The following is a 14,064-nucleotide window of genomic DNA, read 5'->3' as shown; positions in this document are numbered from 1 at the left end:
CAAAAAAAAAAACATTCTTTAGGTATTCTTTACAAACTGATAATGCCCAATTCCCAGCAGGAGTTCAATAAGCTTTACTTCAATAAGATTTACTGTAAGACTTATCTACCCTTGCTCGTATTTGATAGAAATGTGGTGGACTGTCTACCAAAGATTATGCTCCACACTCCACCCACAGAGTGAGAACTTGTCAAGGTACAGATTGCTATATGGCAGCATGGCATTCAAAATGTTCTATGCAAACGATGGTTCCAATTCTACAAGGCGGTCCATGTGGATGGACCACTGCACCCACACCAAGCTCCACTGAAGTCAATAAGGTTTTGCAGGAGCACAAAGGCACACCTGCATTGAACAGCTTGCAGGATTGGGACTTATATAGCCTTGCACTTTTCAGAGTCATTCACCACCTTTGAAAACAAAGTTTTCCAGTGTGGCGATGTTATAAGAGCAGAGGTATATGTTTAATGCAAGCACAAGGCACTGTAGTATATCTTGATGGCTTAACAGTCTTATAATGAGGGTTCAGAGTGTGGGGATGCATTTGTAGTACACATTACATTTCAAAATAAGTAAATAGATACAGCTTTTATGTGCTCCTGTGCAAAGATAGCAAGTGGTGGATATAAGTGTTTTAGCTTATTACTATTTTTCATTACTTTTCAGTATGACAAGGAGCCTTCAGCCAATATCAAGGCCCTGTTGTGCAACACCAGTAAGAGACAGCCCCTGCCCCAAAGACAAGACAAATGGAGTATCATTAGTCTCACTTTGAATGCATCCGATGAAGTGAGCTGTAGTTCACGAAAGCTTATGCGCAAATAAATTTGTTAGTCTCTAAGGTGCCACAAGTACCCCTTTTCACTTTACAGATGGAGAACTGAGGCAAAGAGAGATTAAAGACCCAGATCCGCCAAGGCGTTTAAACTAACTCCTAATTTGAATGGGATCTAGGTGCCTAAATGCCTTAGGGGAATCTGGGCCAAAGTGGCTTGTCCAAGGACACGCTTGAAATCTGTGGCAGAGCCATGAGCTGAACCCAAATCTTCCGAGTCTCAATCCTATGCTTCCTCTCTAATTTATCTTATTAGAAACTCTTGGTCAGTTTTCAGAATCTCTCCTGGATGGAGGACAATATTGGTAACCTAATCTCCTTTTCCATTAAGCTTTGTTGTAAGCATGTGCAGCATCCAGAGGGATAGATTATTATGCTGCAGCACCTTTAAAGATTGTTACAGACCAGAGGATCCAGATTCAAAAGAAAGATTATTCATCCGTTCCTTCGGAGAAACAGAAGCGGAGCTTTCCATTTTGACCTTGTTATAGGGGGTGAGGTGGGGAGGGGAGAGAAAGAAGCAGATTTGCTTTAGAAAATGCTCTTTCCCCTCCAGACAATGACATAGCAGAATTCATGTTCCTGAGTCTAGGCAGCCAGACTGTACTAATACTTTGCAATGCTATTAGCATAGATTCCCCCTCCTTCCCCCCCAAAAAACCTTTGACGCCCTCTCCTTGCCCCAGTTGGAGCTGCAGTAGAAGGGGGGTGAGAGGGGAGGGAAGAAAGAAAAGCTTGTGGTTGAGGTTTTCCTGTTACTATCATTGTAACGTTTATTTAGCCAATCTCTTAACTATGACGTCTGGATTCATGGCTTGCTCATAATATTTAACACACCCACTGAAGGCTGGAGCTGCAGCGCTCCTAGTCCAACCAGTCTAAAGCAGTCAGTGTAGCTGGAAGGGGTTTTCACTCTGCACCTGCCAAAGAGCTCTCTCTCTCTCTCTATTTTCTCTCTGTCCCTCTCTTTCTCTGCCTCTCCCTTTCTCCCTCTTTCTCTCTCAAGGCAGATCTGTATGACCCAGCAGAGATCAAAGACGGCACCTCCCTCGCCAAGAAGAACCGCTGCCGATTTGTGCTAGTTTCTGTCCTCTAATCTCTCTCCTTTTTCGTGCCATATTTAAGCTTTACGGTGCAGTCGTGCCATCAGACCGTTTTGCAACCAAAAACCAAAACCAAAAACAAACAAAAAAAAAAACCCGGAACCCCAGCTTGGATCCAGCAACCACACTGACTTGATCCTAGTTGAATATTTCTCTCTCCCAAGCACTGGATGCGATGGATGAAGAATCTGGAAACAGTCTAAGAAAATCATTTTCCAGCCAATGTTTTTAAACAGTCTCGCGGAGGAGAGAGAGTGTGTGTCTCACTACTGCATCACTGGTCAATTTCAAAGGATGGGAGGCAGCGTTTCCAGCACATCTAAATATTATGGATCATCTTTGCTTCCCCTGAAAGCCTTTTATTTGTAATAGGTTTTATTATTATTATTATTATTATTATCCCCTCCCCCTTCCTGTCTTTTTTTCTTACCCAATCAGAGCTTCAGATGTTGGTGTCTCTTCAATAATCCCTATTCTTTACCGTTGTGATCCCTGTCATAAAAAGAAAAGAAAAGAAAAAATGGACAGCTGGGTTTATGAATTGAACTGCTGTTGGCGTTTGTATTCCTACTGATTTTTAAAGACTTGCTTTGGGGCGTTTTTTTTTTTTTTGGTTTTCGGTTGTTTTTTTTGTTTTTTTTTTTTGCTCTGTACTTGATGAGACTCAGACGCCAGGACCGACTGCTTTTTGAATATTTATTTCGAACAGCCGATGGAGATAACTTTATCCACTTGATTGCTTTTATTTGTTCTCGCTCCGCTCAAAACAAAACAAAACAAAACAAAAAAGACCCACACGCTTTTTCTGTGAAAGAGCTCCCTTAAATATTTAAATTGCCCCTCCCCTTATAATTTATTAGGAGGACCCTGGACCATGAAGATGATTTTAGTCCGGAAATTCAGGGTGCTGATCCTGATGGTGTTTCTGATCGCTTGCACGATGCATATCATGATTGATCTGTTACCAAAGCTGGAGAAGCGAGCGGCCAGGACGGAGGGCAAGACGGGCTGCTCGTGTTCCGACCCCCCGGGCGAGGAGGCTCAGGGCTGGGGGAAGCAGAGGACTAAGGGCGGCTCGGAACCGGGCTGGCCTAACAAGCACACGCTGCGGATCCTGCAGGATTTCAGCAGCGACCCCAGCTCCAACCTCACCTCCCACTCGCTGGAGAAGCTCCCCGGGACCTCGGAGAAAGCCGAAGCTTTTAAGAGACTGGAACAAAATGGCATAAGCCGGGAGCTGGGGCATAAGCCGCTCATCCAAGATGGGAGTATAAACGCCCAGCCCGTGGGGCAGGGGTACTCCAAACTCGCGGCTCTCTTCGAGCAGCCCCTCTACAAAATCGCCACCCCGGGGCTGGCGGAGGAGGATGTCTTGTTTAACGTCAATAGCGATATCCGATTTAACCCGAAAGCGGCCGAGAACCAGGACTGGTGAGTAGAGCGGGGCTGGGGCTGTGGGGACTCGAACCTGTGGGTCCCCAGCGGGCTGTCACTGAAAGCAAAGGGGGACGTACCGCCACCGGCTTCACTGGCCGCAGGATCAGGCCCCGAGGCTAGCAACGGCGAGGCCTGATTCCTCCCCGGCAGCAGAGTATTTGGGTCAGGTTCATGTGGCATTATCCTGAGACTGGGGACGTTCTGATCCTGCCTTGGGGGGGTGGGAAGTGACTTCCCACTTTGCTCAGAGTAAAGCTACTCATGCAACAGCCCCTGGTGTGGCAAGTGGATCTGGGCTCTTCCTTTCAATTACAATACCTTAAAATATCCTGCTTGCTTGAAGGAAAGAGAGCCACTGCTTCTTCACCCAGGGTTTGAGATGACAATGCAGTTCACTTACATTCCAGTGTCAAAAAGCTTTGCCGGGATGCAAAATTATAAGTGACAAAAGCAGCTGCTGTACAGTAGCTGATGTGTGTGTTCAGACTACTGAGTACTTTAAAAAAACAACACAATAGACCACATTTATTACATATGATTTAAGAAGCACTACTGTTTCTTATTAAAACCCTGAAGGTAGAAATAGCATTATGAGTAGAAAACGGAGACTATTTGCCGTGTTATGATGTAGGTTTCAAAATATGTCAAAGCCAGTAGCTGGAAATAAAATTAATATTTGTTTTGTGCCTGTAAAGAAATATAGGTTCTAACAGGTCATTTACAAGACTGGAGTAACAGCTATTTCAGATTAAATGAAAGCTTCAGTGATATAATTCAGGTATCACAAATGGGATAAGAAAATAACATGTTTAAACTAAAAAAAAAACCAGGAGGACTTGTGGCACCTTAGAGACTAACAAATTTATTAGAGCATAAGCTTTCGTGGTTATTCCCCCCTCTCCCCCAAACTAACAAAATAAAGAACACAAGACAGAGCAATAAAATATTAACTTCTCTCAGAAGCAGGGAGATTGACTTCAAAGGTCAGACAACTGTCCATAATATACAGATATCAATGGGATTTCAACCTTCAGGATCTGACTTTTGATACATTTTCTGCTCTGAATTATTTTTTGACATTCTAAAGCCCAGTGCTTCTGTCTTTAACTTTTAATGCATTTGGTTTCATCTATAAATTCTCTGCCCCACTGATGTATAAGAAATGCTTAGAAACTTGAAAGGCTGAAAAATCAAAAGGCATGTCTCTGATACAACAGCACCCTCTTTCAAACACAGTGACTCTGTAATGTTTAAACAGCTTTATTGTGCCATGCAAAAGCTCTGACAAGCAGTGGAGCAACCAGCCTGGATTTGAATCTTTAACAATATAGTGTAAATGTTTTCATTTTCAACCTCAAGTTTATATGAATCACAAAGACCCTCAATGTATCATAATTAAAATCAAATTTAAAGCGCACTAGCTTAGAAAACTTCCAATTTCACTGGAAAACCTCTGTCACCAGCATATGACAATAATGTATGGAATGTACTCTAGAGATGGCTAAAGGTACAATTGACCCCTTCAGTCAAGACATGTGATAGCAATGGGATCACCAATATAACTGCTGCTCCGCTTGTTATTGCTCCCAAGGTTTAAATAATTAAAATCAAATTTAGCAGTTAACATTAATTCATAACATTCTTTGCTATGACAATAGCTTAAAGCTAAGCAAGCTTTCTTGCAGACATGGGAAATAGAATTTGCATTTAGGAAGTAGTCAAAAGTTATTTCACTGCCTTTCGTCCCCTTGGAATGATAAAATCAAAAAAGGAATATGAAGTATAAGTCCTGAATGTAACATCGCAATTATCAAATAACTTCAGGACATGTTCATTGTTAAATAAAGATTTGGGATAACGTTTATATTTTTGTCTTAAACTTGTTCAAGTTGTTTTCAACAACTCTACAATAAATAAAAACAACACTGGTTTGTTTTTTTAACATTGTACCCTGGATTAAAAAATAAAATATACTACAGCTACCTCGAATTCAACCAACACTCTTCTGGAGTTTTAGGACAGTGCTATGCAGTATAACACAGAGTTCAACGTTTTTATTATTTCATAAGGGTCTGATCCAATGTCTATTGGAGTCAATGGGAGCTTTGCCACTGACTTTAATGGTCTTTGGATCAAGCACTAATAGTTTAGGTCACAACTCTGCTCTCATTGAGGTCAATGGCAAAGCTCCCAATGGCTTCACTGGAAGTGGAAGCAGGCCTTTAATCCATGTCTGGGATAAATTGAAACCCTTCTCTCACTTCTACATTGTTTGCTTTTCACATCATTGCATTCTGAAGCCCTCTTTTAAGTTGCTTTGAGGAGAAACGGCAGATAAAAAATAATAATACTTCTCTCTCTCTCTACTTTTTTTTGTGGTAGGCAAAATGAAGGTAATGAAGATGAAGAATTTTTACCCACCGCAGAAACATCTGTAGATTCCTACCCAAACTGGTTAAAATTCCACATTGGTATTAATCGATATGAGTTGTATTCCAGACACAATCCTGCAATTGAGGCTTTGCTGCAAGACCTGGTCTCCCAGAAGATAACCAGTGTTGGTAGGTTCAGATACATATATTTTTATGACTATTTACTTATTCAAGACCTTGTTGCTGTTTTAATATTAATGAGTATTTTCCATTACTTATACTTGATGTTCCTAAAACATTGCTTCCTGGCTACATTAGTCTGCACTTATTTTCCTTGTTAAATATAAAAGGGGCTTCATAAAGATATCTTGCCAGTTCTGTGTTGCATGAATATTTGAGAAGCCGTTTGTATTGCTGTGGATGCTAGCAAGATTCTAGCTGCAAAGCATATTAGACCAGATTCATCCCTGAGGTAACCTATTGACTTCTGAGTTACAGTTACAACATGGTTGACTAGTGCTCATTAAACTGTAAAAAAAACAAGTTGATTTTTTCCATAGTCTGATTTTTTTATTTTATTTGAATTTTCTGAACAAAGAGTTTGGTGTTAAAAAAAAATCCTGAGGGGGTGGGTGGGTGAGATGAAGAGCAACATCTTCACCTGCAGAAGGTGTTTAAAGAATGAAACAACACAGTGCAGCGTCTCTATAGCTCTTGCCGATCTGCATTGTGTTCCAGTACTGCTGTAGCTTTAAGGCCCGGAGCTGCAGTGTTTGTACATCCAGATCTACACTGATTTCAAAAGACAGTGGAACAAGCATCAGGATAGCAGGATGGGGTCCGTAGTTCAACGCTGTTTGTTCCGTTTAGAAACCCATGATTGAGATGTTACTATGTTGACCATTCAGTACATTTAATGGTCTGGAACACATGGAAATATTTGCTGTGGGGTCAGTTAATGATAGGTTTAAGTGCTCTTGAATATGGCTTTACAGTTACCAACAAAAGAAAAGAAAACCATGGTCCTGACATTCTAAACTAGCTAATATAATTTATTTCTGGTGGTTGATAATTGTCCAGTTGGTTTAGGCACATAAAAAATTAGGCAATTTCTATTAAACACCAACTTCCTAAGTACTCTTCAACTTTTCACAATGATGAAATAGTAGAAGCTCTACAAAACTGCTGATAATCTATATTTCCACTACTGGATTAGATCACCGGGCTTTGCCCCTGCAATCTTATTCAGTAAAAACTTCCATTGGCTTCAATGGGAATTTTGCCCCACTAAATCAGCATCACTGGGCCTAATGGTTACATTTTCCATCCCGTGAACCATAGTTTTCTCTGAACAGTATTAGGATTAAGTGGGATTCTTGATCAGAAAGGAGGGATTGATTTAGTTAGTCAAGACAGCAGGAGCCATGATTTGGAGAATGCTATGTGATGAAATTCAACTTTATGCAGAGAGACACACCAAAGCTTTAAGTGGAACTTAAATAGTGCTTCGGCCTTGTGCTCTGCTTAGAGGGGAATTTCACCCAAAGAAAGCAAGTTTCAAACCATGTTGCCTTAACAGGATGTCCAGACCAATGTACTGAATGATCAAATTGACAGTAAGGTACATAAATAAATGCCATTTGTATGAACCTGTGTGCTGGTTTTCTGCCCCGCCTCTGGATTGAGATGCTTTATTAAGGAGCCCAGGTTTGAGAATTGTGCCGTATATATGCCCCCTTTAGATAACACCTAACGTAATAGAAATAGCAGTCACCTGTCTTAGATAATACCGAATGCTTTTCATCTTCCTGCAGTCTAGGCCTCAGGATAATAAGGATAATTTGCAGTGGAACAAGTTCTAGGTGATTTTTACTGCCTTGTCTTTGTGGGCGGGGAACGATAATCCCCTTTCCTGACCCACTCACTCAGTCAAGAATGATGTACAGAATATTCATCTTGCAATTGGATTAGGGAGTGGGCACAACTCCTTACTATGCTGATTTTAAAGGCACTCCTCACTTATCGATCAGGAGATGGAAGAGAAAGAGATGTAAACTGGGTTCCCTCCTACCCCTCCTACACCCTGGAGAGTGGTGGTATCACTTCCCTGATCTATCACCTTGCACAGCTTCAGGGCAACAATTTTGCTTAACCCCAGGACCTTTAAGACTTTGCATCTGAAATGTTTGTACAGCCGTGTTTTGATTTGCTGTAAGAGGACCATGCATCTCTCAAAATGCATTTGGACTAAAGTGGCCACTGCTGAATATACTGCACCGCTGAATAGCATAGCTTCACAATTTACTGAACTATATATTTTTCTCCAAGATCTAAATATAGTGTATGTTGGTTATGCAGAGGAAAACCATGGCTTGCAGCATGCTCAGACGTGAACATAAATGTAATGCTTATCAAATGGACAATGTCATAGAGAGTATGTTGGCTAGTGATTGAAGGAGGGGAATGAGAATCAGAAATACTAGAGTTTACTTCTGTTCCAGCCACTGACTTGCTCTGTACTCTTGGGCATGTTGCTTAATCTCTCTCTGCCTCAGTTTACCTATCAGGAAAATGATTATAAAAATTATAAGTGAAAAATCCCAGCCCCAATGAAGCCCAATAGAAATTTTGCCATTGACTTCACTGTGGCCTTGATTTCACTTTATATGTCTTACAGATGTTGTGTAAGGCTTTAATTAATTAAAGATTTGCTAGGGCTTTGAGATCCTCTGAGGAAAAGTGCTACAGATGCACAAAACCATATTTATTATATTACGTATTGCATATGGGATATTCTGTTATATGCTTGTATGGTGTTTTGCACAATGGGTTTGGAGCCTCAAGGTGTTGCTGCAATAAAATTCTAAATAAGAGTAATTTACACCAACGATGCCTTGCAATTTGGATATACAAAAATACTAAACACTGCATCTCATTAGACAATGTTCCTTAACCAAAGAAGTGCAAATTCTGTCCGAAAAAATAGGTAAAGATCAGTTCCTAGATATGAACTCAAGCTAGCCCTTTAAAGTGAGCTTATAAAAATCAGGGGGCCCAATCCTGGGTACAGTGGGAGGGTTGCCTGCATCGAGATGGTAGGATCCGGCCCAAACCACTGGCAACCAAGCCATGTTTGTTCCTCTGGGAACAAGATTATAGCAAGGTTTGAAGAAAGAAAGAACCTTATTTTATATTATTGATATTTGTGGAGTGTAGTATGTTTTGTCTTACACTGCAAATTCTTAGGGCTTTTTTTTTTAATTATATTAACACCTGCCCACTTTTCACTTTTTGTACATAGAAGCAATAAGGACTCCAAAGCTTTTGAACGGATGAATAAAGTCTGACATGTATTATCAAAGGACACATGAATGATCACTACATTGTTTCACATGATTCTGCACATTTGCCAAGTTAATTTGCATGGTTCCTTTCGTGGTTTGGTTTTGAACGGCAGCTATTAAGATGACTACCAGGTTAAAAGTGTAAAACAAATTGAAATCTGCATACTGCCTGAGAATCATCATTTTCTTTTGACATTCAGTGCAATTAAATATGTAGAATCCTAGAAGTTAGCTGGAAAAGACCTATTAGCTTATCCAGTCCTTTTAGTGCAAGGAATCATGCCTACAGCCAGTTTTGTAATATTTTGATATGTTATGTATAGGTTTTAATAGGCTTATGTGGTTTTGATATGCAGGTTTTGATACTGTTTGCAACCTGAACTGTAGCTCAACTGCCTTCTTAGCCAAGTCAGCTGTATCTGCTTAATGTTATTAATTGGAAAGCGTCACGTCCAAATAGACAGCTCTGGATCAATCAAAACTGCTTGCAAGATTCTGTAACCCATACAGTTACCTTAAAATGAAAATGGTGAGAGACGCAATTACTGCTTAGTTCACAAGAGCAGAGAGCATCAAGGTGACATTTCCTTGAGGTTAAAGTTTAAATGGAACAAATCCACTGATGATGCCACTATGGAAAATGGAATCTGAACATTACATCTAGTTCCCACAGTGACACCCAGAGGTGGCCTTGAAAAAGGACAGGGTTAAGAATAGCTTTAAGCCAAGTATATATTCAAAGCCCTACCTATCAGTACGTGTTTGCTATTTATTCTGTTCAGTGCAAAGGGCCTGATCCTGTTCTCATGTAATTCAATACAAAACTTCTGATGACTTAAAAGGGAGCAGGACTGGAGCCTAAACATTAATATTTTCAATTGAATATTGAAACCCAGTTTTCAGAAAAGGGTGCATCCACATATGCATGCACAACGGCACACCTGCTTTGCACTGAGAATTACCATTACGTCCTGCACAAATTACCGTAATTAGCCATTCCCCTGCACATTTATGCATGTGCATAATCACAGCAGCAGCAAGAGCAGTGTAACCAGGAGCACTGTATGGCATAGAGCAGTTAGATGCATCGGTTCAGTAACCGTGGGCCTGATCCTGCTCCCATTAAAGTCAACAGGAGTTTCGCCATTGGCTTGCATGTGAGCAAAACAGGCTTCTGTGTGTTTTTTCTTTTCTTTTTTAATTCCCTGGTTGAAAGGCCTTGGGAACATTACCTGATTCAGATCATTTCTAAAGCCTAGGATGCATTCAATTTGTGCAGGCAATAATTAGAACGCTGGAGCACAAAATTACTGATGTGGTAGATAAATGGCACAATTAACGAAGGTAGACATTGGCTAAACAGCAAAATAAAAGACAGTGCTATGAATACTGAACCCAGATCCTGGCTCTCAATAAAATGATAAATATCTTGTCAAAAGGCAAGGAAAGAATGTGTGAAAAACATGATGAAATGTAGCGCCACTGATTTACTTTATAAGAAAACAATGAATCTGCCAAGAATCAGCAGATTGATTCAATTTACAGGCCTGAATGGGGTGGGGGGAAGACCTTAAAAATGTACAACAAAGACTTTGGATGATCTCTCTGCCTTGTAAAACTGCTTTTATCATCTTGAAAGCCTTTACAAATGAGTCAGCAGCAGTGGCTGAGCAAGAACAAGTTAAGAAGTGATTGGGACTTGAATTTGTTTTGAAATTTGTTCCTTATTACAATTTGTGTGGAAACAAGCATCTAGGCTGTGCAGACTATTATCTGCTAGCAAGGTTGAGGTGTTTATGTTAGACTTAGGTCTGATTTACAAAGGTAAATATATACCTCTAAATGGATTGGGAGGATGAGGACTGGGTTGCAACAATATCCAGGAAATGACATACGAGGTCACACCAGTGGTTCATCCAGTCCAATGTCCTGTCTCGGACAGCAGTCCGTACAAGATGCCTTAGAGGATGGTGCAGGAAACCGTGTACGGACAGCTACAAAAACATGACTGAGTGATCATGGTGACATACATCTCATAAGTTCCATAGAGGGTTTTACTATTTTAACACTTCACAGAGGTGAAGTGTAGGCTTTTCAGAAAACATGGACATGTGTTTTCAGGAGGGACCAGATGGGGGAGAAGTTGGAGTTATGACTGACTAGGAACCCCTGGGGCACATGGGAGAAGGATGACAGGTGAGCACGGGAGAAGATCATTATACATTTAATCCAAAGCCCAGAAGAATCAATAGAAAGATGCTCATGGACTCCAGTGGCCTTTGGACCAGGCCCTCTATCCCCAAATGTCCCCAGTAAAGTCAACCCGAGGATTTGTTCCAAAGCCTCTTGAAATTTTGAAATCAGGCCATAAAATTCTTGCAATACCTTAGATGAAAGAGGATGTTAAGTCTGGAGTATATTAACCTTTAGCTTTCAATTTCTTTCTTTGACAAGCGGAATTGCCTAAAGATTAAACGTCATCTTTGTACTGGAATTTACTTTTACCATTATATAAATATGTCCAAGACTTGTTGGATGAAAGTTGACTCAAGATGTACTATATGGTGTCAGCGAGTTTTTAAGAATTTTTCCAGAGCTGCTCATCTTCTGTAACATAAAGGCGTATTCAGACATTTTTTAAAATGTGGATTATGACCCTGACTGGAGGACATTTTTGGAGTCAGAACAGCCTTATATTTTAAGGCCTTCTTAGAAATGTCTTAGTATGCTGATCATAGACGTGACAGGCTGTAATGGCTTAGTGTCATTATGTGTTCTTCTCTGAATACTGTATGTTCTAATCCTGTGTATTATAAATCCTTATGAAATTTTTATTTGGGTAGCAGCTGAATTCTCAAGGGCATCTCCAAACAAGCAAACAAGGCTTTAGAACATGATTGGACTCTTATTCCTTGGCATAATATAAAGGGAAACATGTTTGAACTGAGAAACAAAAGTGGAAAGTGGAATGTTCCTTGTCTGATTCATATATGTCAGAAAATGAAAAGAAGCCAAGCAAGCAGGCTTGATATTAAAGGGAAGAGAAAAATCTTTAGGCCTAATGTTCAGATAAAGTCTCCATGAATGTGAGCCGTGCTTTAGACATGCACTACCACATAGACCCATGGAAATCAAGGTTTTTGCATGCACCCAATCCCAGAGCTAAGCACACATGTCATTGTCTGCAGGCTCAAGACCGTAGATTGAAAGCACATTGGATTCAGACCATGCCTCTTTCTCATCTGCGACGAGTCATGCACAACGACGGCACTGTATAATTAATGTTAACAATCCTCCCTTTTGCATATGTAGGTAGGCACCTGTATGTATAGCCTTTGGGTTAAAATTGTTGGGAGCCGTAGTAAGGGACAGTGTGGAGCTGCATCGCTCCTGCTGGAGTGCCTGGGCAGATTGTTCCCTGGCCAGGCACAATGCCCCTAGAAGCAAAAGGGGAGTGCGGTTGCTGTGCCACCCTCAATCAGTGTGTAACATGTGTCCATCCACCCTGCGTTGCAGGGGGCCGTGGGAGGCATGAAGTCCTACATCTAAACTCAACAGTGGCACAAAACTCCAGCAGTCCTTGTGCTCCAGAGTGCTCTGCGACCAATTCAGCATGTACAGGCTATAATCTGTGGGTGAATATGACAAGGCCAGAGGGAACCTTTAATCTTCTCACCTTGCACCCTCACACAAAGGATGGACCAGTTCTTTCTGTCTGGAAATCAGGCCTCGCATGTGTAACAAATCAGAGCCATTTTTTTCATGAGCCTTTCATAAAGGTTTCCCCTTTCTTGTTGCCAAAGTCATTGTCCGCTGAGGTTGCTAGCCAGATAACAATCTGTTGTGCTGCTTTACCGTGCTGGGCATCCTAGTAAACTTAGAGTATTCCAAGCTGTGTGTTTAGAAACTGGTGTGAGGGAATCTCCTCTTTTCCCTCCATCTCTGCACCCTTTTGGTCTTGAACAATCTCCCAATCAATATAGGCTTTCCTGATCATGTGACTGCACAACTCTTCATGATTGTACCAGGTCCAGGTCACACCAGGTGTGGAACCCTGAATTTTTGTAAAATAGGAATATTCTGTTGAAATGGTGCAAAATCGGCTTTATGTGAAGGCATATGAAACTAGACACTGCTTTTCAAACACTGATTCTGCTTTGGGCATATCATTCCCATGTTGTAGTTGATGCCTTTTCCACAGGCTCTTTTGGCTGGGGACTTTTTATATGCATTACATTCAGTCAATTAAATATTTTTTAAAATAAAGTTTGGAACAAATGTTGTTTATTTGCGAATACATAGCTATATTGTGCCATCGATTTATAAACAGAAATCATCATGAAAGTCAACAGGGAGTTTTGCTTAACAATTGATGGCTCAACACTGCTCCTTGAATAAAAGTCTAAATCCTACAAGAATGACTTGGACAAAACTCTCATTCATTGTAATGGAAGTGGAGAGTGAACAGGACTGCAGGACTTGGCCCCATATTTGTATGTTTAGCAACTGAATGGAAAAAAAGACCAATTTTGAAAACTTAAGCGACAAGGGGCCAGCGCTTCAGCTGGTGTAAATCAGTGCAACTTCACCATTGGCAAGGGAGCCACACCGAGCTACAGCAGCTGAGGATCTAAGTTTAAGGATGCAATTCTGATCTCTGTTACTCAAAGCAACGCTATGGGTGTCAATGGAGAATTCTGGATTTAAACCGATGTACGTGACAATAGAACTTGGCCAATGAGAGTCACAACAACGTTGGCACCATTCTATGTCCTTTACACTATTCTGGCAGTGAAATGTGATGGAAGGCTAGCTTAAACTGCCAGCTGGGGACTCCTGGGTGGTATATAGGTGGAGTAGTTAATTATACACCACATGCTCTTGACCACTCAGTATAGAAGACAATGTAGGTATGTAGCAGAGCTGTTACCAGAGTAAGCTGTCTACAATGATCCTGAGATGTTACTGACAGC

The 14,064-nt window shown here is 40.9% G+C and overlaps 1 protein-coding gene across 1 annotated transcript in view; it reads left to right on the top strand.

Annotated features, from left to right (window-relative positions):
* The first annotated feature begins 1,601 nt into the window (after positions 1-1,601).
* The window catches only part of FAM20C (FAM20C golgi associated secretory pathway kinase), an 81,631-nt gene continuing 69,168 nt past the window's right edge, over positions 1,602-14,064 (top strand). Inside the window, exons 1-2 of the mRNA XM_007065367.4 lie at positions 1,602-3,369; positions 5,758-5,936. Coding sequence (XP_007065429.1) covers positions 2,813-3,369; positions 5,758-5,936 — 736 coding nt within the window. The 5' untranslated portion in view covers positions 1,602-2,812. The remainder of the gene's footprint in view (positions 3,370-5,757; positions 5,937-14,064) is intronic.

The sequence above is a fragment of the Chelonia mydas genome, chromosome 10 (assembly GCF_015237465.2).
Source record: "Chelonia mydas isolate rCheMyd1 chromosome 10, rCheMyd1.pri.v2, whole genome shotgun sequence".
NCBI lineage: Eukaryota > Metazoa > Chordata > Testudines > Cheloniidae > Chelonia > Chelonia mydas.
This window is presented reverse-complemented; position numbering and strand designations above follow the sequence as displayed.